At 34.4% G+C, this 23,230-nt stretch overlaps 2 protein-coding genes across 3 annotated transcripts in view; both read right to left on the minus strand.

Annotated features, from left to right (window-relative positions):
- Positions 1-6,253, minus strand: part of LOC101958024 (uncharacterized) — a 127,362-nt gene extending 121,109 nt beyond the window's left edge. For both annotated transcript variants that reach the window (XM_078014884.1, XM_078014883.1), the window contains exons 1-8: positions 6,149-6,253; positions 5,469-5,555; positions 5,188-5,238; positions 4,282-4,356; positions 3,839-3,937; positions 1,702-1,800; positions 729-809; positions 412-498 (exon numbers count right to left, since the gene is read on the minus strand). In XM_078014884.1, coding sequence (XP_077871010.1) covers positions 412-498; positions 729-809; positions 1,702-1,800; positions 3,839-3,937; positions 4,282-4,356; positions 5,188-5,227 — 481 coding nt within the window. In that variant the 5' untranslated portion in view covers positions 5,228-5,238; positions 5,469-5,555; positions 6,149-6,253. The remainder of the gene's footprint in view (positions 1-411; positions 499-728; positions 810-1,701; positions 1,801-3,838; positions 3,938-4,281; positions 4,357-5,187; positions 5,239-5,468; positions 5,556-6,148) is intronic.
- LOC120888561 (mucin-19) overlaps positions 5,289-23,230 on the minus strand; it is a 67,200-nt gene continuing 49,258 nt past the window's right edge. The window contains exons 37-50 of the mRNA XM_078015850.1: positions 22,608-22,649; positions 22,073-22,105; positions 21,655-21,699; positions 15,026-15,064; positions 13,787-13,879; positions 13,485-13,559; positions 11,475-11,570; positions 10,940-11,005; positions 9,730-9,804; positions 8,933-9,040; positions 6,648-6,743; positions 6,149-6,214; positions 5,395-5,555; positions 5,289-5,306 (exon numbers count right to left, since the gene is read on the minus strand). Coding sequence (XP_077871976.1) covers positions 5,289-5,306; positions 5,395-5,555; positions 6,149-6,214; positions 6,648-6,743; positions 8,933-9,040; positions 9,730-9,804; positions 10,940-11,005; positions 11,475-11,570; positions 13,485-13,559; positions 13,787-13,879; positions 15,026-15,064; positions 21,655-21,699; positions 22,073-22,105; positions 22,608-22,649 — 1,013 coding nt within the window. The remainder of the gene's footprint in view (positions 5,307-5,394; positions 5,556-6,148; positions 6,215-6,647; positions 6,744-8,932; positions 9,041-9,729; positions 9,805-10,939; positions 11,006-11,474; positions 11,571-13,484; positions 13,560-13,786; positions 13,880-15,025; positions 15,065-21,654; positions 21,700-22,072; positions 22,106-22,607; positions 22,650-23,230) is intronic.

Genomic DNA, 23,230 nt, shown 5'->3' on the forward strand with positions numbered 1-23,230 from the left:
TATATACCAACAAAGGCCTTTTTCAAGGGTCATAAATTCAATGGGTCTGTGATGGAAAAATTCCAAACTTTTCTTGAAGTTAATCGTAATTTATAGCCAGGATAGCAAACTATGGTCCACTTCACATTCACAATCTCAAAAGTTCCAGGGCAGGGTGCTTAAAACCATTAAGGCACATAGGCAGCACATTTGTGGACTCTCACAATTGCATAAGATTATAGAAAGACGGTTCAATCGATTCCAATTGCTCCACAGCTACCTGCTGAAATGTTGGTCCATAATGAGGCTCACTATGCAAGTCTCTAATTAGTTCTTTCTACTCTTCACTACATTTCAGAGAACAGAAATTGGGACATGCTTACCCTCTCCATTTAATACCTGCAAACTTTTGGACTTCTCCCTCTAATTTACCTGACTTGCTGCTACCAGAGGTTGAAGAAGGTGTAGCTGAGTCCCTAGGGCTGGCAGTGGTGGAGCCTGGAGACACTCCTGAGGTCTCTGAAAATAGGAAAGCTATATTTAGCATGTGTTATTACTTATTGCCACCCCTATGAGTATTTGAGTGTCTCCAGAAGAAGAGAAAATTAAGGATATTATCTTTTTAATTTTCATAGACTAGTAATCTGTTCTAAGTGATGGCCTAATTTTGCAGACCTACATCTGCTGCAGAAGGGCATGGATGGAAGCTCCTAATGCATCACATCCAACCTGGTGGACCTCACTTGTACCTGTGGCTCCAGTGCCTGCTCCTCCAGGGGTACTGCTACCTCGAGCTTCAGGGGTTGTTCCAGCTGATGTCCCAGATGTACCTGATATTTATCATGAAAAAAACCATCACGTTAGAAAACCTAAAGGAAAATCTTATGAATATGTCCCCAAATATTATTTCTTTTTCTTAAAAAGAATGAATGTATGTTTGCTGTAAGCTTTGATGATATCTTAATTTCTACCTGAAGGTAAAGTGGGATAAATCAGGTAACTGATAATACAGTTATCTTAAGGGATCAGTGCCTTAACTAAAATAAAATAATCACATAGAAAATTTATGGTTAAACATTTAGGTACTTGTCTCTGTTTCCTAGATGTGTCTTATATTCCAATTTTCAAGTTTTCTTCTCATTTATTCTTTACTTTTACTTGCCATCTCATTTATTCTTTACTTCTTTACCTACAATGTTAATTTTCCCCTATCCCAGTATCATTGGGTGAGATGTTATATGCCCCTATTCTTTCACTACATGGCACAGTCACTCTAAAAATACTAAGTACCGCAGGTATTCTTGTTGATATATTTCTCATCTTCAAAAGTGTTGACATCAAATAAATGATAATGGTAGGATTTATAATGGTAGAAACTTTGTCTCTGACTAGGCTTTGAGCTAACAGCTCTCACATCCGCTGCCTGGATTTTATGCTCCTTATTCTCCTTCAGTACCTGCCCTTCCAGAAGTGTTTTCACCAGCAGAGACAGTGGTGGCTGTGTCAGCTCTTCCACTTGTTCCTAATTAGAGCAAACATGGTACCTAATGTACAGAGAGCTCTGAAGAACTATTTCAGGGACTTTTTTTAAGTTTTATTCTAGTCATTAGTTCTTCAATGTTCTCCATGGTTACCTTTCCTCCTTCTCATTCTCACACTCAGGGATCCTGACAAAAACTATCATTGAACCCTGTCATCACCCCTAAGGAGGCTCTGTCCTACCTGCTGGGCTTCCAGCACTGGTGGCCCCAGTGCCTGATGGTCCAGATGTACTGGCCCTGACTGCTTCTGAGGTGACTCCCAGGGACTTTCCTGTTGTACCTAATAAACACAATAGCAGTAGTTGCAATTTATGCTAGTTCCTCTAAAGGAGGAGATTGGGAAATTAAAGGCAAAATTTCAATCTTCTTGTACATTTTCATGATTTATCCAACGGCATAGGTTTTTATATTTGTACTCATTTCATAGGCACTAAGTGCACATCCTGTCTACCCAAGTCTCCTGGGCTTATAGGTCCAGTCCTGGGTTCCCCAGGTGAGCTGCCCTCTCCCCTCCTCCTCCCTATTAGGTATTTGGCCTTCTTTTCCTCCTTAAATTAAAAAAAAAACAGAATTTCAAATTGCTTTAGGAATTAACTGAATTCATTTTCCTCATAAACATCCTTTGAGGCAGTCAACATGTTCCTCCTACTTATCAGATATGGTTAAGTAATCCTACTGGGTACTCACAGGTGAAGGAGTAGAACTCAAGCACTCTGTCCCTAACTATTCACTCCCACAAGTATTCCCAAACCATCTGAGGTAACGGGCCTATTGTAGTGTTCAGTGTATGGTAGATGAATACTTTGAACAATTTAGAACAATGCTATTACATAAATTCAGATATGAAATGAAAAGACCATATATAATCATCCTTACAGTTAAACCTTGTTGTGCTAAACTACTACATTTCCAAGTACTTGTTGTGTGTTTTACTTTTTACCATATTATGGACTTTTAATAGTCTGGGAGTCACATTTCTGGACCTAACTTTAGGTAACCCTATTAAAATTACCATACTCAATGCCTGGTAACCCAAAGTGATCACAGTTTAACATGTCATTATTACCCAAGTAATTCAGATACAGATTTTTGTGATTGGAAACCAAATGGTCATCTCTCTAAAATTTCAAGAAGTTTGCTGGTCTAATTGGAATCTCCCACTTTCTTAATTTTCCTACTAGGTATAAACCATATCATTTACTGCAGTAATTTGAATGTAAGTAACAGCTTATTCAAAGCATTATTTAATAAGTTTTAAACTACAACAGTAACTAACATAAGTGAAGGGAAAACACAATGAGGCCATGGACTTCTTCATAGCATGAAGAGAAGTCCTGTGCATAGATGAAAAATACCTATTAATGCTATATAAAGATTTAATTAATCTTAAAAGCAATTAGAAATATTTAAGTATGGGGCTGGGGTTGTAGCCCTGCAGTAGAGCGCTAGCCTAGCATGTGTGAACTGCTGGGTTCGATCCTCAGCACCACATAAAGATAAATAAATTAAATGAAGGTATTATGTCCAACTACACCTAAAAAATAAATATTAAAAAAATAAATATTTAAGTACTTTATATATATAGTCAAAGGTGAACTGAGCTTTGGGAAAGTCATTCTGATATGACATTGATGGAGTGTAACCTCAAAGGAAGGTTAAAAAGAATGGGGATTGTAGAGGGACACTTCTCCAAGTTGAGCATCAATTGCCTAAACAACTTAATACAGTCTGCTGGTCTCCACCCCAGGACTTCCGATTCTAGCCATGTGGACCCAGACATAAGACCATCCAACAGGATCCCACAGGATTTCAATACTACTGGACCAAAAGGCACACTTTGAGTACCATGTTGTTAGAGGAGATAAGTAAGCTAGAGAGGACTCTATCACTTTTATACCTGGCCCCTTTAGCAAAGGTTTTACTCAGAGTACAGTTATTATTGATGTGAATCCCAGAACTGCCTATATGGAGTATATATATCTTCTTCATATCTTTGTTACACCTACTTGAAAACTATCATTTGTTATTCCATTGTTGGCTTCAGCTGTTATATCTGGTAAAATTCTAGTTCTTCCTGATGAAGGACAAAAAAATGTAAATAGTTGGTTGTAACTAGTGCACAGAGGCTACCAACTATCAGATAGTGGGATTATATAATTACAATATGAAAATTTTACAAAAGCAACATGATGAAAGGCATAATTACATATAAGAAGCAATAACTCTGATATTTAATTTAAAAAATATATTTGCTGCACAAAATTGATCAACACCGGTTGATTGGTATAAACATATAATTTACTCTGAACCAAGTTTACCTGCTGTGACCCCAGTACTAGTGAAGCCGGGGCTCAGTTTTGTTGTGGTGCCTGCACTTCCAGCTGTGGAAGAGATTGGAACTGAAGTTCCAGCAGTGTCTGCAAACAACAACAAAGGAACTTCTCACCTACAGTCTACTTGAACTGTATTACCAATGGGTAATCTAACAGTCCATTCTCTTCTAAAAGGAACAAATTGAATAGATGCATCCAGTGACTTACTACACAGAGTTGCCTGTGACATTTTTCTAATATTAATTTCTTGAAGATTTTGATTGACTTAATACACTTTTTTAAAAGACATCTTTCTACATCTTCAATTGGGTCAACTAGGTCTTCATACTTTTCATCTCAACTACTTTGCTTTAAAATAAGCAGGGTTCCCATGAATAACTCTTCATTTTGAGTAAAACCAGGACCTCTAAACACCATCCTCTGCTCACCTGAGTGCCCATTAGGTGATGTCACTTCCGTGTTTGGGGCTCTAGTTGTTTCACCAACTGATGGTCCACTAGTTCCTTTTAAAACCAACAATAATATCATGATCTTAATAAAGTGGTACAGATAATGTTACTCCCCATTTTCAAAATATCTTTCATTTATTTGTATATGCTTCTCCATTTCAATTTCAATGGTTCCAAAAATTGATCATATAATCTTATACAACTTAGCATCCTTTATTAAGTTTATTATTTTACTTATCAATAAGGTCTCTTACTATCTACTTCTTTAATGTTCACATATTAGAACCTAGTAGTTCTCACTTAGACTGCATTGTAGAACCAACTGAATCTTTAAAACACATGCATGAATGAATCCTTTTCCCAAGGTTCCACATTCAATGATTATATGAAGGAAAATTTTCAAATTTTTCTGCAGTCAATTCTAATTTGTAGTTAGAATTATAGCAAATAATGGCCCCACTACAGACTTATAGTCTCAGAAGATCCAAATCAGAGATCTTGGACGTCCTATAAACATACTCAAAGGCCCACAACATTGCATAAGATTGTTGAAAGACCATCTGATCCAGTGGGACAACTGCCACCTGTCAAAGTATTGGTTAGGAATTGGGCTCTGTCTCTCCCTAATAGTTCTTTCTATTCTTCAGCATACTTCAGAGAAAAGATATTGGGATTTACTTCTACTCTCCATTTTATACCTGAAAATACATGGAATTCTCCTTCATACTTACCTAATTTGCTAACAGCAGAGGTTGAGTGTCAGAACAGTGTCATTTACGAAATATCTTAGAAATAATTGAGGATTAAAAATTCTATGATACAGGAAACATTCTTAAATCATTGTCTGGTCACACTGTATGGATGAAATACCCAGAAGCCAAATACCTGAGTCTCTAGGGCTGGCAGTGGTAGAGGCTACAGGCATTCCTGTGGTCCCTGGAAACAAAAAAGGTGCATGTTGGAGGTGCATGTTATCCCTGCCATCCCTATGAGTATCTGTGATTCTCCAGAATAAAATAAAATAGAGCATATGATCCCTTTAATTTTCCTAGGCCAGAAATCTAACCCCAGTAAGGACCTGATTTTACAGACCTGCATCTGATGCAGGAGGGCTTGGGTATAGACAATGACTCCTGACACATCATATCCAACCTGGTGGATCTCACCTGAACTTGTGGATCCAGTGCCTGCTTCTCTAGGAGTGCTGCCACCTTGGGCTTCAGGGGTTACTCCAGATGATGTCCCAGATGTTCCTGATATTTATGGGGAAAAAAAAGTCAGCTTAAGAAAACCTAAAGGAAAATCTTCTTATGAATATGACCTCAACTATGTTTTCTTGTTCACTTAAAATGATGTATTTATCTACCCTATGGACTTCTTGGAAAATCTAAAGTTTGTTTCTTAAAATAAATGAGGCAACTGTGATAATGTACTGATTCCATTTAGGCATTATTTATTAATAAAATATAATGATCATATAGATAATTCAAGGTGAAATCAATGTCCTTGACTCTCTGTTTACTGAAATTGTCCTGGGATCCAGTTTGCATATTTTCCCCTCTTGATCTCCATCTAACTTTTGTCTTGTCTGGGTGGTTATTAATTTCACCCTTTCCCAATTGGCATTGGGTGAGACCAGTTAGTTCTTTCACCATATTGCACATTGCCTCTAAAAATATACTAAGTGCTACACATATACTTGTTGATACATTTCTGATCTTCTGGAGATTTGGCACCACTTAAATAATAATAGATTCCCCAAGAAACCTTTCCTCTGACTAAATTTGAGCACAAAGCTCACATGTCTACTGTCTGGAATTTTATACTGCTAATGCTCCTTCAGTACCTGTTCTTCCAGAAGTGTTTTCACCAACAGAGATGGTAGTAGATGTATCTGCTTCTCTACTTGTTGCTAATGAGAAAAACAGTTATTCAGTATAGATAGGTATAAAGAAAATACTATTTTAGGATTTTTTTTTTGTTTTATTCTTGGCATTACTTCCTTCAATGTTGTCCATGGTGACCTTTCCTTAACTCATTATCACAATCTAGGATCTTGCTGAAGTTTGAATTGGACCTCATCACATCCCCCAGGTTCTGTCTCTGCTGTGGCCCAGTGCCTGATGGTCCATGTGTGCTGCCCTTGCCTGCTTCTAAGGTCGCTCCCAGGGACTCTCCTGTCATACCTGATAAACACAGTAGCTGTGCTTACAACACATGCTAATTCCTCTGAAGGAGGAGACTGGGAAATTCAATACAAAATTTCAATCATCTTGTACATTTTCATCATTTATCAAACCAACTACGTGCTTTGGCATTCATAGTAAAGTGTATGCCCTGACTACCTGAATCTCCTGGATTTACAGCTGTACTGCTCAGTTCCCTTGGTGTGCTGCCTTCCACCCCACCAGATTTTTGCATTGTTGGACTTGAAGTTCCTCCTAATAAGAACAGTTTCATTTACAAAATATCTTAGAAATAATTGAGGATTAAAAATTCTATGATTCAGGAAACATTCTTAAATCATTGTCTGGTCACACTGTATGGACGAAATACCCAGAAGCCAAACACAAGCAATCTAACCCCCAAATCTATACTGTATTCCTTGCTTCTCAATGTTCTGTGCAAAACAGATTTCTAAAATGTGTTAGATGAATTCTTTGGAAAAAAGGTCACAAAAGTGACTCTAGAATTATAATTTTAAAAATTCACAACACACAATTGTTTATTCAACAGATATAAGGCATTATGTCAAAAAGATACAAGGTCATTGTTTCTAAATGTTTGCTTTCCGTTCTTATTACGTCATGGAACGGTAACAAACACCTCTGATGGCACCCATCTGAGAACCAAGGTTGAGTATCCCACTCACAACCGCAGTGTGTACTGCCTGATAGATAACAGACAGACGGCCAAATGTCATTACCCAAAGTTCTACTGGTGCAGAATTTAGAAAACATAAGCTCAGTGGCTATCACACTAAAATTTCTATCAGTTTAAATCTCATTGGAATTGACAAGTCTCTTAATGCTTGCTGAAATCAATTATCTTTCACCCCAAGTCGAGAAAACTGCTATGAGGAAATAAATATAGGAAAAATAAAATAAGGCCATCAACTAGATAATATATATGTAAAGAAAAGTCCCATTTATACACTAATAAAATGACTTTTAATATATAGTATATAAAGAAGATTTCATTTATCTTAATAACAATCAGGATAATTGGATTTTATGTAGTAGGAACACATGATAATAGTTGAACATGAAGGATGTCATTCTCGAATGGTATCCATTGGAGTGTAGAGTGGGAGGGAAGTTGGAAAAGAATAGAAATGGTAGAGAAGTGGTTCCCTTCTGAGATCAGAATAAATTGTCTAAAGCACTTGTTAGTATACTGTTTTGAGGGTTCCATTCCAACAGCTTCTGATTCTGATGTGGGCCCTGAAATGTGTTCTAGTTACAAGTTCCCCTGCGAGGCATATGCTGGAACAGGAACCATACTTTGCAAGGGAAGATTCACTAGATAAAGGACTGCAGAGACCAGGTGGAAATGTTTTACCCTGAATCAGAGAGAAGGCCAATATGAAGCAAATGAGAAGACATTTTTGAAGTCCTTAAAATTATAGGCTAATTGCTTATGTTCAGGGATAAAATAAAGCTTGGGGTTTTTTTAATTGTTTTTTTTTTTTTCAGTTGTAGTTGGACACAATATCTTTATTTTATTTTATTTTTACGTGGTGCTGAGGATTGAACCCAGGGCCTTGCACATGCTAGGTGAGCACTCTATCACTGATCCACAATCCCAGCCTATTTGTTTTTAATCAAATTACCTGTGATTAAAGAATGTCAATCTTTTACTGATGAAACTAAAAATAGTTAAAATTTAGTCAATAATGTACGAGAACAAGCATGCTTTTCTTAGCTTTTTCAGACATGAACTCTTATATGCAAGTCACAGAACTGGGGAGTCAGCAAATGCCATGAGATTTAGCAGTCTAACACTGCATTGACAGCTTAGAGGCTTTTATTATTTTCATACCCCAAAGAAATAATGATATGTAACCACCATGATGAAGGTCGGAAAATTTACATATTATGTGAGTATAATTTGAAGTTTTACTAAGCCATAATGCTTATCATTTTATTCATATCTAAATTTAATTCTTAATTTTTCACAAAGTCATCTGTAAGTAGCTCTGGTACCTGGTCCATCTTACCTAAAACTGCACTCAGGGTAATTTGTTGCTGAGTAGAAACAGATGACTGTGGACATACACTTGGAATAAAGTATTTGAGTTATTTTCTATCTCATCTTCTTTGTAGTCTGACTCCATTAAAATAATTTATTTATTATTGCAATATTTTATTCCAACAGACTAAATTAATATGGTTAAACCTGCCAGAATTCACCTAAGATTGTGACATATTATTTTCTCCAATATTTTGGTTTACTTACTGCTTTGAAGAGGGGTACGGTTCTTATAAAAACACCCTTCTCCATTTTGATAGATTCATTCTGTATCCTCATTCATTTTCTCAACTACTTTGCTTCAAAATAAGTAGAGTTCCCATAAATGACTTTCTCATTTGACAAAAACCTGGATCTCTGAACATCATTCTCTGCCCACCTGACTTATCTCCAGGTGATGTCAGTTCACTGTTTTGGGCTCTAGATGTTTCAGTAACTAGTGGTCCAGTAGTGCCTTTCAAAGTAAATGGTACACATACATCAGAACCTTTAATAAAATAGAATGGCAGAACATGGTTCTTGCTCTCTGCTTTCAAAATGTCTTTTATATATTCATTTATACTTCTCTGTTTCTGATGCACTCTTTCTAAAAATTGATCATACAATATTGTGTGATCATTAGAATTCCTATGTGTGCCTATTTATTTGTTGACTGCAGAAAAACTTGTTTACTTATACAATAGTAAGATACTGGAGCCCAGTGCTTTATAACTCAGGATGCTTATTGGAACCAACAATAAAGCTTTCATGAATACTTACATTTGGGCCCTTCTGCCAGGAAAAAATAAAAATGAGAGTCAATGAACTTGAAGAACTTGGTACCTATTTCAAACTTTTCTCTAATTGATTCTAATTTGTAATCAGGATTTCTAGACCCCATTCAAGACTCAAAGCATTAGTATTTCCATAATTGGAGCTCTAGTATCATTATGATATAATACTCAGGAATCCCATGATTTCTCAAGATATTAGAAATATCATTTAATTCAGACATTGTATGGCTACCTACAGTACATTGCATTACTACCAATACTGTTGGTAAGGGACTGGGTTCCCTATTTCAAGTCTCTTACTAGTTCCTCTATTCTTTGCCATAGTCCAGAGAAAAGAAATGGGGAGGTACTTACACTCCCCATTTTACCCCTGCAAACTCATGAACTTCTTCCACTAACTTACCTGAGGTTAAGCTTGCAGAGGTTGAAGCTCCGGTAGCTGAGGCTGAAGGACTGGTAGTGATAGAGCCTGTGGTCCCTGGAACCAAGAACAAATTTGGAGACGGGGAAGTGTGCATGCGACTCCTGCCACTACCATGAGCACTTGAGATTGGCAGGAACAAAAAGTGAAAAACACTATTCCTCCACCTCTCCTCAGCCCTATCCTAAACCCATGTAGGGGGTATCACAGAGCACACGAAGTGTAGGATGCAATGCATGGGAGGTACTAAGGCTTGTCCAACCTGGTGGATCTTACTAGAACCTGCGGTTCCAGTGCCTGTTTCTCCCAGGGTGCTGCCAACTCAAGCTTCAGGGGTTACTCCAGATGATGCCCCAGGTGTGCCTGATATTTATCAAGGGAAAAATGTCGTCTTAAATAAATCTAAAGTTTGATTCTGTTATGAATGTGACCTATTTATGATTGCTTTTTTCCTTTACCAAAGTGGATGTGTCAATCCCACAAACTTCATTTGCATCTTAATTTCCTGTTAGAGCTAAATCAAGTGAATCATATAATGCTGATAATGCAGTGATTTTAATAAAGCATTCTTTATTAAGAAATTATAGAAATCCAGCCAGGCATGGTGGCACACACCTGTAATCTCAGCAGCTTGGGAGGCTGAGGCAGAAGGATTCGAGTTCAAAGCCAGCAGCCCCAGCCACTTAGCAAAGCCCTAAGCAATTCAGTAAGACTGTCTCTAAATAAAATATTAAAAAGGTTTAGTGGTGTGCCTAATGGTTAAGTGCCCGTGGCTTCAATCCCAGGTACAAAACAAAAACAAAGAACAGAAAATGTAGAAATCAAGGAGTTGCTTCCATGTTTTAAAACAATGATTTTTGTCTATTCTTACTTGAATTCCTTGTTCTCCAGTTCATATCTTTTCCCCACTTTTTTACCCTTTGTCTTCTATGTCTGCATGTATTAATCCCTCCCTTTAGATGTGAACTGGAGTGGGAAAATGTATATTTCCCAATGTTTTTGTACTTTTCACAAAGATTCTAACACAACGGTAGGTACACAACAAATATCTAATGTCTATTTCTGACCTTCTGGATACTTGGCATCATATTAAATAACAACAGTCAGATTCCCAAGAAATCCTGTCTCTGATTAAGTTTGAGCACAAAGCTCGTGTCTACTAATTTTCATACTGCTTATTCTCCTTCAGTACCTGTTCTTCCAGATGTGATGTCACCAGCAGAAACAGTGGTGGACATATCTGTTCTTCCACTTGTTGCTAATGGGAAGAAGAATGATGCCTTAGTATATGAATAGGTATGAGGAAAATGTTCTTTTTTTAGGACATTTTTTAGTTTTATTCTTGTCACTATTTCCTTTAATGTCGTTCATGGTGACCTTTCTTTAATCTGCTTATCACATTATACGATCTTGTTAAAGTTTGAATTGGACCCCACCACATCCCCCAAGAGTCTCTGTCTTGCTTGCTGGGCTTTCAGTGCTGGTGGCCCCAGTGCCTGATGGTTCATAAGTGCTGTCCCTGTCTGCTCCTGAGGTTGTTCCCAGGGACCCTCTTATAGCAGAAGCAGTAGCAGTGCTTCAATACATGCTAATTCCTCTGAAGGAGGAGATTGGAAGATTAAAATATAAATTTTAATCTCTTTCACATTTTTATCATTCATTCAACAGTCTACACATTTTGCTATTTGTACATTTTTAATAGGCACTAATTGCACATATTTACTTACCTGAGTTTCCTGGGCTTATAGATCCAGTGCTATGTTCCCCAGGAGTGCTACCCTCCTTCCCACTAGGTGTTGATGCAGTTGGGCTTCCTGCTCCTCCTACATTAAAAAAAAAAAACAAAAAAACATTTAACAAAATGCTTTAGACATCTATCCATTCATTTAGCCCTGTAAAAAAAAAAAATCCTCTGAGGCAAGTAGCATTATACTCATTTCTGAAATGAGTGTAAGTGACTTGGTCCAGGACACCCAGTTGGCTCATATCAGATCCAGAGGGCAAACTCATGCAGTCTAGCTCCAGACTACATCTCTGTACTTCTCAATCTGTAACTCAAAACAAAATTCCCAGTCTCTCTTGTCTTGATATTTTGAAAATGGTATTAGAATAGAGAAATGAAATTATTGAAAATAGTGATGCAAAACACAGATTTACCCTGTAGTAATAAGAACATTTTGTTGACTTTCTATTTCTCTAAATGCTTGCTCTCCATTTTAGTTCCCATCACATCAAACACCAGTACCTCATTCCTGGGGATGCCACCCACTGAGCACTAAATACTATTCCAAACAATGATACATGGTGACTGAAAACAAAAATACATAGCTAACAGATTTGTCATTATTACTCAAGGGTTTCTGATTCTGATTTTAGGCGCTGTAAACTAAATGATCATCACTCTAAAATTTCAATAGTTTAATGATACCTCTAGGACAGTTAGAAACAGGCCTTTGAGTTTAGCTTTGTATTTATCTCTTTGTTGCTCAATGAGTTTGGGATAGAGAGATTCATGATTCATATTTTATTTTGGCTCACTGAACAGATTTGTAAAATGTGTAAATATTCAAATAAAATACAAAAAAATAAGTTTCTTATTTTATACTTCTCTATGTAGATTATATATTTCAACTCTATTTTTAATGTGAATTATCTTATTATAAACATATTTGTCATAAATTGAAGTCAAAATAATTCCTCCTAGAAAATAATGTAGAAAAATAAGGCCAGGGATTGTTTAATAAAAACATAAAAAGAACCCTCATGCACACACCAAATAAGTGGCATTTTAGTGGTAATATAAAGGAGTTTTAAGATTTATCTTCAAATCAACAGCACAATTAAAGAATTTTAATTAACGTGATGATAGCCGAGTTTTGTAAATTTCATTCTATTGTTCATTTACAGCAGAGTGCAAGCTGGACATGAATTTGGGAAAGAATGGAAATGACAGAGCAGTGGTCCTCTATTTCCATGAGCAACAACTGCCCAAAGGACTTATTAACACAATGCTGAGCCTCTGCCACTTGGGTACTGTTGTTAGTTTCTCAGTCCATGAGATCAATGGCGCAGAAATACCTGGGTGTTGATGTTGGCTAATTTACCTAAGCTTAACTCAGAAACTTTAGTGTACTAGAGAACTATATCATTGGTATAGTCTGGATATTCCCCATGGTGTACATGTTAGATGCTGGTCCTCAGGGTGGCAGTACTGGGAGGTGGTATGTACCCTGTTAGAGGCGGAGCCTGGGGGGTAGGTCCTTAGGTCAACAAAGGAAGATGCCATTAGGAAGGGATTAAAGTAGTTCTCCTGAAAGCTGGTTGTAGAAACCTGAACCACCATGATCTTTGTCTTTATGTTATGTTGCTCCTGGGTGGGCTCAGAACCATTGCCATTTACCATAAGTGACACAGCCAAGAGGAACCTCACCAGAACTGAGACTGTGCAGGCATGGAATATTTGAACCCCCAAAGCTGTTATGTAAATACACCTTTTTACTTCATAAGTTCTCCTGTCTCAGTATTTCAACCAAGAGTTGACTAATAAAAATCACTGTCTTATTAATATGTCAATATTATCATTGAATTTTCCCAAAGTATTCCAGTAGACTTATCAGATATTATTCACCCATTATCTAAGATTCTATGCAGGGCAGAGCTGTTGCTGAGTAGCAACAAAGGACTAGTTGTGGAAATACACTGTGTAATAGAACATTTGATCCATTTCTTGATCTCACCTGTTGTGAAGGCTGTCTCACTTGTACTTCCATTGCCAGCTGCTGTGGTTACAGCTGGAGACTCTCCAGTTGTCCCTGATAATTGTTGAATAAACAAACCCAGGTCATGGGAACACAATTATAAAAAGATACATACATATTTTAAAATAAGTAATCATAAATAAAATAAAAAGCAATATAGAAACACTAAAATATTACCTATAAGGAGTCATCATTTAAGTCTGATATTTGATTTAGAAAGATACTGAATAGGATTGCCTCAAACCATTCCTTCCTCTGGGACCAGTATCCTTTGCTCTTACCTGTGGTGACTCCAGAACTAGTGAAGCTGGGGCTCGGTCGGGCTGTGGTGCTTGTACTTGCAGCTGTGGAGGTGATAGGACCTGAAGTAGAGCCTGAGAAGAACATCAAAGTAACTTTTCACCTAAAGTCTACTTTGGACATTACCACTAATGGTCATATACCAATAAGCTCATATATCAGTAAATATAACAATGAATTCAATGACTTTCTGCCCTGAATTCCCTATGATTTTGTTTTAATATTCTAATGTCATTTTCTTGGAGATTTTGGTTTTATTAATACCTTTTACTAATTTTATTAATTTCATCTCTCTGCAACCTACATTGGATCATGCCAATTCTTAATACATTCATCTCAATAACTTTGCTTTAAAATAAGGAAAAACTTACTGCCTAACCACTGCTACTCAAGGCTGATAATCACCATGATGAAATGCTATAATGAAATAGCCGATTGCTACTTTTACACCTAAAATACTTAAATGAGTTAATGTTAAAATTTATATTTTATATATATATATATATATATACATGCACGCATATATAAATATATATAAATGTTTTCTTTCAATCTATATTCTCTTTTTTAAAAATGTGACTGATTTAGTACTCTTGTAATTGCTATATTAAAAACAAATGATAAGGAGCTGGGGTTGTGGCTCAGTGGTAGAACACTTGCCTAGCGCACATAAAGCATGGGGTTTCGCTTTCAGCATCACATAAAAATAAATTAATAAAAAAGATATTGTGTCTATCTACAACTAAAAAACAAAACACGAGTGACAGTGAAGAATAAAACTTGGAAACCAAATTATATGCAGTCTACATAAACTGATCAGAAACAACTTAAACTCAGTTTTTTTTTATTTTTTAAAAATTTTTTATTAGTTGCTCAAAACATTACAATGATCTTGATATATCATACATTTGATTCAAATGGGGTACGTAATCTTAATCTTATTTTGTTTGTTTGTTGTTGTTTTGGTGCTGGGGATTGAACCTAGGGCCTTGGGCTTGCAAGACAAGCACTCTACCAACTGAGCTATACCCCCAGCACCTAAACTCAATTTTTAAACATTATTTAATATTAGTGGGAAAAGCCTTGTAAAGTACTTGTTTGAAATACTTTTTCAGAAGCCAAACTCATATACATTATGTCTTACTAACCCAAAGTTACTAATAATTAACATTTCTAGGTTTTATAAATCCCCTGTTAAAAATGGGAATTAATATACTGACCTGTAAGAAAAGGTTCAGTGAGATGAACTAGAGTTGTTCCTGATAAGAAAAACAGAGACAATGTGAATTTTTCTAGACTCAAGGGAAAAATACTAGAATGATTATGTACCTGTTAAATAGTACTCAATACAGTTTGTGATATATTTAGACTTCTGGGTTAACTTTTATTTCATTTTAAATACAGTGATATACATTCTGATGCACTTCCCAATGCATATTGTGTGGTTTGTACAGTCGCACACACATACACTGAATCTACTAAAATGCAGAGTAAATGTAGTAAGTGCTTAATAATGATGACAAAATCGATTCTCTGTTAAGTAGAGGCCAATTTTACCATATGATTCTTCAAAATCCCTCTATTTCTGATGTCTGCAGCTTGGATTTTGTTTTTATTTAGTATTTAGTTTATAAGAGTTTGGGGGGAAATGTAGAAATAATTTTTTTTAAGATTTGTTTTTATTCTGTAACTGTTTTATGGAAATAAATTTGAAGTTACCAATAAACCCTACTTGCAAATCATCAGTAAACTCCTGAAGGAAGAGGTCATGTTTGATCTTTGTATTCTGATTGCCTGCCCAGTGCCAGGACTGTGATGGGAATTCACTATAAGTTTGTTAATCAGTCCTGTATTTAAAAACAAGCCATTATAAATAATGAAGAATCAAGTATTTTCTTTATTTCAGCCTTAATTCCCATTGAAAATCCCTGGGAATCTATTGTTTACCTAATTTAATAATGTCACTCTGCAATTTTACAGTGTTTTATAGCTTTAAAAAGAGAAGCAGCTGCTCACACCATCTATCTGATCCTCATTCCTGTCCAAGCACACTAGCCTTTCAATTTTTCATACCTACCACTTGAAGCTTCTTGGATCAGGATCATGGTTCCTTTTCCTCTTCTTCTAGTAAAACCTTCATTGATCCAATTATCAACTCAATCATCTTTTCTCCAGCCTGTCTTGACTTCCCTGACTTGATCCATTCCATGCCTAATTAGCCCTCCATTGGTCTTGTTATAAATAAAATTTTCACTTGTTTTTGAAATTACTTGATTGATACCAATCTTCCTCACTATAGACTCTGTGAAATCAGGGACCATGTCTATTTTAATTCATTTTTCTATCTCCAATGCCTATCAGAGTACCCAGCACATAATAACTGCTTGACAAATATTTGTCCACGGAAGAAATCAGTGAATGGATTCAAAGTGTGAAAAACATTTTTCATTTGAGGAATTGGACTCGGAAAACTTAAGTTATTTGTGCAAGATCACTGTTGATCAGTCACAAAGTTGGAACTAAAACCTGTCCCCCTCCTAAGACCTGTACAGCTTTCTTCATAATTGTGCTTCTATGTAGCATACATGATCTCTCATAATTTTTGTTTTCTTAATTTGCATTCACAATATTGATGGGATTATTAGATATCAACTACAAATTGGAGAATATAATATCAAATAACAAAATGTGCTGTTTCCCCTGATTAGTTTACAAAATGAATGTATAATAAGTATGTTAAGTAGCTTGAGGAGATGTTTATGTGAGATTTCTGAAAAATCAATGTCAAGGCTTAGTTAAGAAGAATTATCAAAATCAGTATCAGGCAAACTCCACCAACAGACCAATTTAGATCTTGGTATAATTTCTCACTAGTGTACACAATATTTAGATATCTGAATTAGAATCTCTTGCTGATTTGTATGCAAAGATAGCATAGAAAAATTCTTATGCCTCAGTTCACAGAGACTATCAAGATTATGATAATTAAGCAGGATAGACACAATACTCCAAAGATTTTAATGCAGATTCCATTTCCCAGTGTTGATTTAACCTGTAAGGAATTCCAATGATTCCAATTCAAGCACTTTCAAATTGAAGTCAATTACATTTCATCAAAAGCAGGATTAGCATATGGAATAAAATCACATCTGCATCATTTCCACATCTGAATATGCTCTAATCAACACAAATTTTAAGAGGATCATGGTAGCACACCATAGATGGCAGGATGGTGATCACAAACGTTCTTGCTATTTGCATGGGAGAGAACATATATAAAAGCCTTTCCTTGTAATTGATATGGATAATATGGCAACATGCGCCAAAGCCAATCTCACAGACCCATCTTTTATCAGGGTCATAAGAGTTATCTAAACTAGTCACAGATTGGAGTACATACCAGTTGGGCTACTATGATATTCCCTTTTCCCACGAATGAACTTCAGAAGATGTAAGTCTGAAATTGTTGATACAGCAATAAAAGTAGGGATAAGCCTTTACTAACAGGAATATATGAGAATCCACTTTTCTTTATGGTTTAATTACCAAAACTGATTGAGCGTTCGCATTTTATAATGTCCATTACTGTTAAAATTTCAACTAATTTTTCCATTACTCACAAATGAACATGTTTGGAAGTACTTAATATTGGAATTACTTCACTTCAACTTCTTTGTCACCAAGAAATAAATAATAGGAAAAGCAGTCTGACAAAATATCAACAGTTTCACAAATTATGTGGCTCAGTTGCAGAGCATTTGCCTAGCACATGTGAGGCACTGGGTACAATCCTTAGTACCACATAAAAATAAAAAAATAAATGTTTTTAAGATAGTATTATATTCCACCTTGAGAATTTTTCAAAATGGCTGTACCCATTTTTTTTCACTCACCTAAGATTTTTGATTACTTTTTATTCATTACTTTAATCTTAATAAGGCTAAATTATTTTGCCATTTTTATTCAGTAGATTACTTTTTACTTAAAACAAATGTTTATAAAACAAGGTTCGGGAAGAGCCACAATATTTTCCCTTACAAACAGTAAAATCAGTCCTGCAAAACATACAGCTTTTGCAAAATATTTTACTTCTGGGGAAAAATATTTATATATATAATTAATTACCAAAACGGATTATATATATAAAAAAAATAGAGTATGTGTGTGTGTGTGTGTGTGTGTGTGTGTGTGTGTGTGTGTGTGTGTAGAGAAAGGGAAAAGACTATGTGTATATATACAAACACACAGATATTTCCAGGTGTGTGGATAGATGTGTATATTCTCAGATATATGTATACTAGATATACATAATCCCAGATATAAATCATATATATTTGAATTGTTTTCCGGAGAAATATATATGACGTGTGTGTGTGTGTGTGTGTGTGTGTGTGTGTGTGTGTGTGTAATGGAAATGTCTTCCTGCGTCTACAAATCTGTCAGTTCACAGACATGCAATACGAATTCAAAATGATTATCTTCCTAGCTATATTATTTATATCTGAAAACATTAGTCTTTCATTTTTCAATCTAAATATTTTAGTTCATACATGGCTATATTTACAAAAAAATTGCTAGCAATGATAATTATATTCACTCTTTTAGAAAATGTGATCCATTTTTCTCATCATTGATCAAGTGAGACTTACAAGAAGACTTAAAAACAAAAATCATTACATAGTTAACAGATTATTCACAATCCATACAAAGCTATTCAGCTTTTAAAACTTTGAATGTCAATAAAAGAAACAGGATGTGACTTTCAAGCCTACAATTTGTCTAAGACAATTGCTCCACAAAAGGATCTACATTTCTTTAAAGGGGTTCTAAAAGCAAGAAATCCGAACTATTTTATTTTCACTTTGGCAACATTCTTATTAGGTGAATTTACAGAAAAGTTTTACCAATATGTTGGTGTGCCTGAGAAGGAAAAGTTTTATTCATATTTGAAAAATTAAGGATAATAAAACAGTAGGTTTGGCCTTTTTTCTTTTAGTGTTTCAAAAGTATCAGTAACACACATCACATACCTTCTAATTACCATCCTCCCTTTATCTTATTAGGATTTCTCAGTCAGACGTAAATTGGCATGTCATTTCTCAGATTTTAAATTTCAGAAATGTTACATATTATTCTAAATATTTTGTACTAAGACCAAGAGTCCTCAGCACAAGTTGAAGTAGACAATTTATGATAACTCATTAATTGAATCAAAAAAGATGACAAAATGGTGTGATTAAAGCCTCAAGTCACAGACTTGGGATGGAACTAATTATTATTTGAATGATTTTCAAATTCCCATCTACTGACTAACAAATGAAAAAAGTCTCAGAAAAGAGGTAGAGCAGCAGATGAGGAGCTAAGAATTAAATCAAGTCTTACCTTTAGTCATTATTTTAAAACTGAAATCTAATAAATAACCAAAATTTTAATTTTCAGTTTATTCAGAAAATAATTTATTCCAGCAATAAGATATGCTACATGCCCATTATAAATTATTGCTGGGAATGTTTGATTAATTGAAAATCATTTTTTCTATACACTTAAATTATTTGACTCAATTTGTTTAAAACATACAATTAAAAATGAACATTTTTATATTACTTTTAATCTCCTAGTTTTAGGATAATATTGACTACAATTTCTAGCTTTCATATATAGTAAAGAAAAGAAAAATATCCCTGGATTTCTCTAATATGCCAAAAACTATTCATTCTGCTCCTTTTAGACGTGGAAACATTATTTAAGCTCTTTGCATCACCTCACCTATGAAATGATGATTCGAGATGGACTGTGGAGAGTAACAATCCTTAATCAGAGGATTATTCATATTTGTGATGGACTATATAAAAAGTACTTAATACAATGACTAAAATGAAGTAAACAGAAGTTATTATTAGCTATATCTTTTACTGAGTACTAATAGAGCATTTAATTATTGATATTATAATTAGAAAATGAAATGGTCACTCAAATTCCAGTGAAATTACATAAAACATTAGGATTTAGCAAAACAATACACAAAAAGCCATAAATAATACCTAATGAATTCAGGGATGAAATTCTCTTTGGGAATCTCCCCTATAAGTCAATTGTACATTAGATCTATAATTTGTAAAATGCTATCATAACAATAGTCAATATGATTCTATTGTTTTACAGTTAGTGATGACATTTGAGATATGAAAGTTCATCAGTGGCTCACAAAGACCCTGTTCAGTAATTGATTCATGAAGTTTGTTTTACAATGGAGAGTGTTAACAAAATTAAGTATTATTTTCCAAACCAAGTGTTGTAAAAACAAAATAAATAAAAGGAACTTTATGTAAAACCTGAAAGAAAATTAAACCAGTTTTTTTTTTATCCCTGATACCCTATTGCCATATAGGATGTAGATATCATCATCATATTTTAACAATACATGCAATAGTTGTCCATATTACTCATGATTCATATGTGCCTCTGGAATTCACCAAGTAACAAGGAAAATTTTATTACTTTAATTCCTTGCAAAATTTAATACCTTTAAGAGCTGAATGAACGGTTTAACTAAATAAAGGTGAACTAAATTGAACCAACTTAATCATCTTAGGAACAACACCAAGCTTAAAATTAGAAATTCAGTCTATTGCCTGTGGCTGATGTAATAGGTAGTAGAGAAAGATTTTCTGCAATGTATACAAAACAATTCAAGTGAACTATTGGGATAAAATTTTTGTTGGCCTTGGGAAACTAATTTACAGTTATAGAATGCAGAAAACATTTTGAAATGTGTCAGCCTTTCTAAGATCTACACTGAAAGCCAACAATACTCGATTTAGTGATATCCAATATAAGAGAAAGTTTGACAGGAATAAACATTTTGTTTTGGGTATTTTTAATAAAACAATATCACACACTAGCTGATATGTCAAGATACATATCTTCCCTTTGAATTAAAAATACACTAATAAGACATTACTATGAATGACAAAGTAGTCATGATTCTGATATTTATAATCCAAAAATAATTCTGGTTTTACAATATATCTTTGTGTTCTACAAAAAAAATTGTCAACTAATAAAATGTATGGGCTGAAAGATTTATCAGTATAACTAATATCTAACCAATAATCCAACCTTCACCAGAAATTCTGAACCAATATATAAAACCTGAGTTATAATTTTTCAACATTGTAAAAAATATTTATTGAATACTATTGGATAACCTGACACCAGATGCAAATGGGAATACAAGAATGGTAAGCTATGGTCTGTGACTTCAAGGAATTTATTAATTTAAAACAAGATAAATTAATATATAAAAGAAGAGAAATAGCACCATGATGGAGACTAATTTAGGTAAGTGGCTATATTGGAAATAGATTTAGTATTTAGGAGGGTAATGTCCATTAATGATTTTCTTCAAGTTGTTTATATATTTCATATATATATATATATATATATATATATATATGTAGAAAGATCAGTGACATTTTTCATTGTAAAATTAATTAAGATTAGGTAGCTACATCACAAACAAAAATAAGATGTAGAGTCACAGTGGTAAATGTTGGTTAGCCATTTTTCTGAAGTTCTTTTTTAAAAATTTTCATTTGTTCATTTACATTAAGGACTTTAAAAACTGAAACTTCAAGTTTACATTAGAAGACAGAATATCAAGCTAAATTAGGGGAGAACTGTTTGGATTCTCAGAGGGAAAATTCCGAAATCAATATTTCAAAAGTGTAATCAAACTGATGTTGATTCTAATACATAAGATTATTAGATTTGTATATGAAAAAAATAACTTTGATATATGTAAAAAAAAAAGTATATTGGCCATTTATAAAGTTTCTGTTTTACCTACCTTTTGTTTCACTGCTTGATGTTGTAATCCCTGGAGTGGATGATGCTGAATTTGAGAAAACAATGGAAAAAATAAATAAATATTTTTGGAAGCAAAATTATGCTTCTAAGAAATCTGTGGTTATATACAAAATGCACCTACTTGGAATGTTTTAGAGAAATATGATCACACAGGTGAAGGAAAGCCAACATGTGAAATTAAGGTATTAAAATAAACCTATCTCAGGTAAAAAGTCAAAAAACATCATTTTGTATAATTTTCCCCAAAAATCTCTCTCTAAAATACTCTTATAATAAAATAAAGATTGTCTACTTCCTTTTAAAAATGTCATTGCAAAGACACAGTACCACAAAAGGAAATTTGAGACTTATAAAAAAATTTCCTAATGATTAAGTTGGGGTTGGAGGTTGTAGCTTACCTGCGCTTGAGCTACTGGTAACCAATGTAATTGCTACACAAAAGAGAAATATTTGTAAATGTATGTTAAAACAGTACAGAGAGACAAGCTTAAGAAGTAGTTATCTAGACACGTTTAGAGACCTCTAGATTAAATGATAAAAAATAAAAGTTAAGCTCATGTATCAGATGTTTACATATTTCATATACCTTTGTACTGATGGCCACTACTTTAATTATAAACCATCCAATCAAAGTCGCAATTCCTTGGTGCTACTAAGTGAATTTGTAAATTATTCTCAAAAAGTTGTCTGTCTGGCAGAGTCACTTTCTCCTAATAGCCTGCAGACTACTCTTTTCAGGACAAGTAATCTTTCAAAGAAGATGTTCTTCACTGTATTACATTTGGATGCGGACTCTGCTCCTAGACTTGAGCATTTAGGAAATGGAGAATGAACAATTTGAAAAAAGGACCAAATGCCTAAATTGCAAACTCACTTTTTAGAAAATCAAAAATTTTTTAAAAATAATAAGCATTTTTTTTGTTTTTAATTTACCTGCTTTAGTGCTTAAAATGGAGGTAGCTGTTGTCGTGGAAACTAAGTAGGGAAGACAAGATTTATGAAAATAGATAAGTTGAACAAAATTTTGGTAGGAAATTTAATTAAAGAACACAGTTGTCATAAACAAAAATTCAATCTCTACACACAATTTTAGAAATTTAATTACAAAACAATTTTTCATTTAAATAAATACAAGTAACACTATATAAGTCCACCAATAATTATTCCCTGGTATTACCAGTTAACTGAAATCCTCCCAGGAATTATATAATGTCTATTTATAGTTCTAGAAATATACTTAGCCTCTGGTAGATAACCCATAATAACTAAAATTTATAAAGCACTTTCCAGAAGGTCACCTATCTTTAAATATATTATCAAAACCTAAATCTTCCAAGCTCTGGATTGATTCCCCCTCCAAATATTAACAGCAAATAAAATCCCTTCTTAAATCATACAAGGCAGGAATCTGTAAGCATATCATAGCAACTCCCAAGAGTATTTAGACTGCCAGTAAGTACAATGTCCCAAAAGTAAAGCTGGACTGTATCTTGCCCAGACTCCTCTTGAATGGACATAATGAATTGCCTCTGTGGTTTAATGCTAATGCATGAATA

Source organism: Ictidomys tridecemlineatus, chromosome 6 (assembly GCF_052094955.1).
Source record: "Ictidomys tridecemlineatus isolate mIctTri1 chromosome 6, mIctTri1.hap1, whole genome shotgun sequence".
In the NCBI taxonomy this organism is placed as follows: Eukaryota; Metazoa; Chordata; class Mammalia; order Rodentia; family Sciuridae; genus Ictidomys; species Ictidomys tridecemlineatus.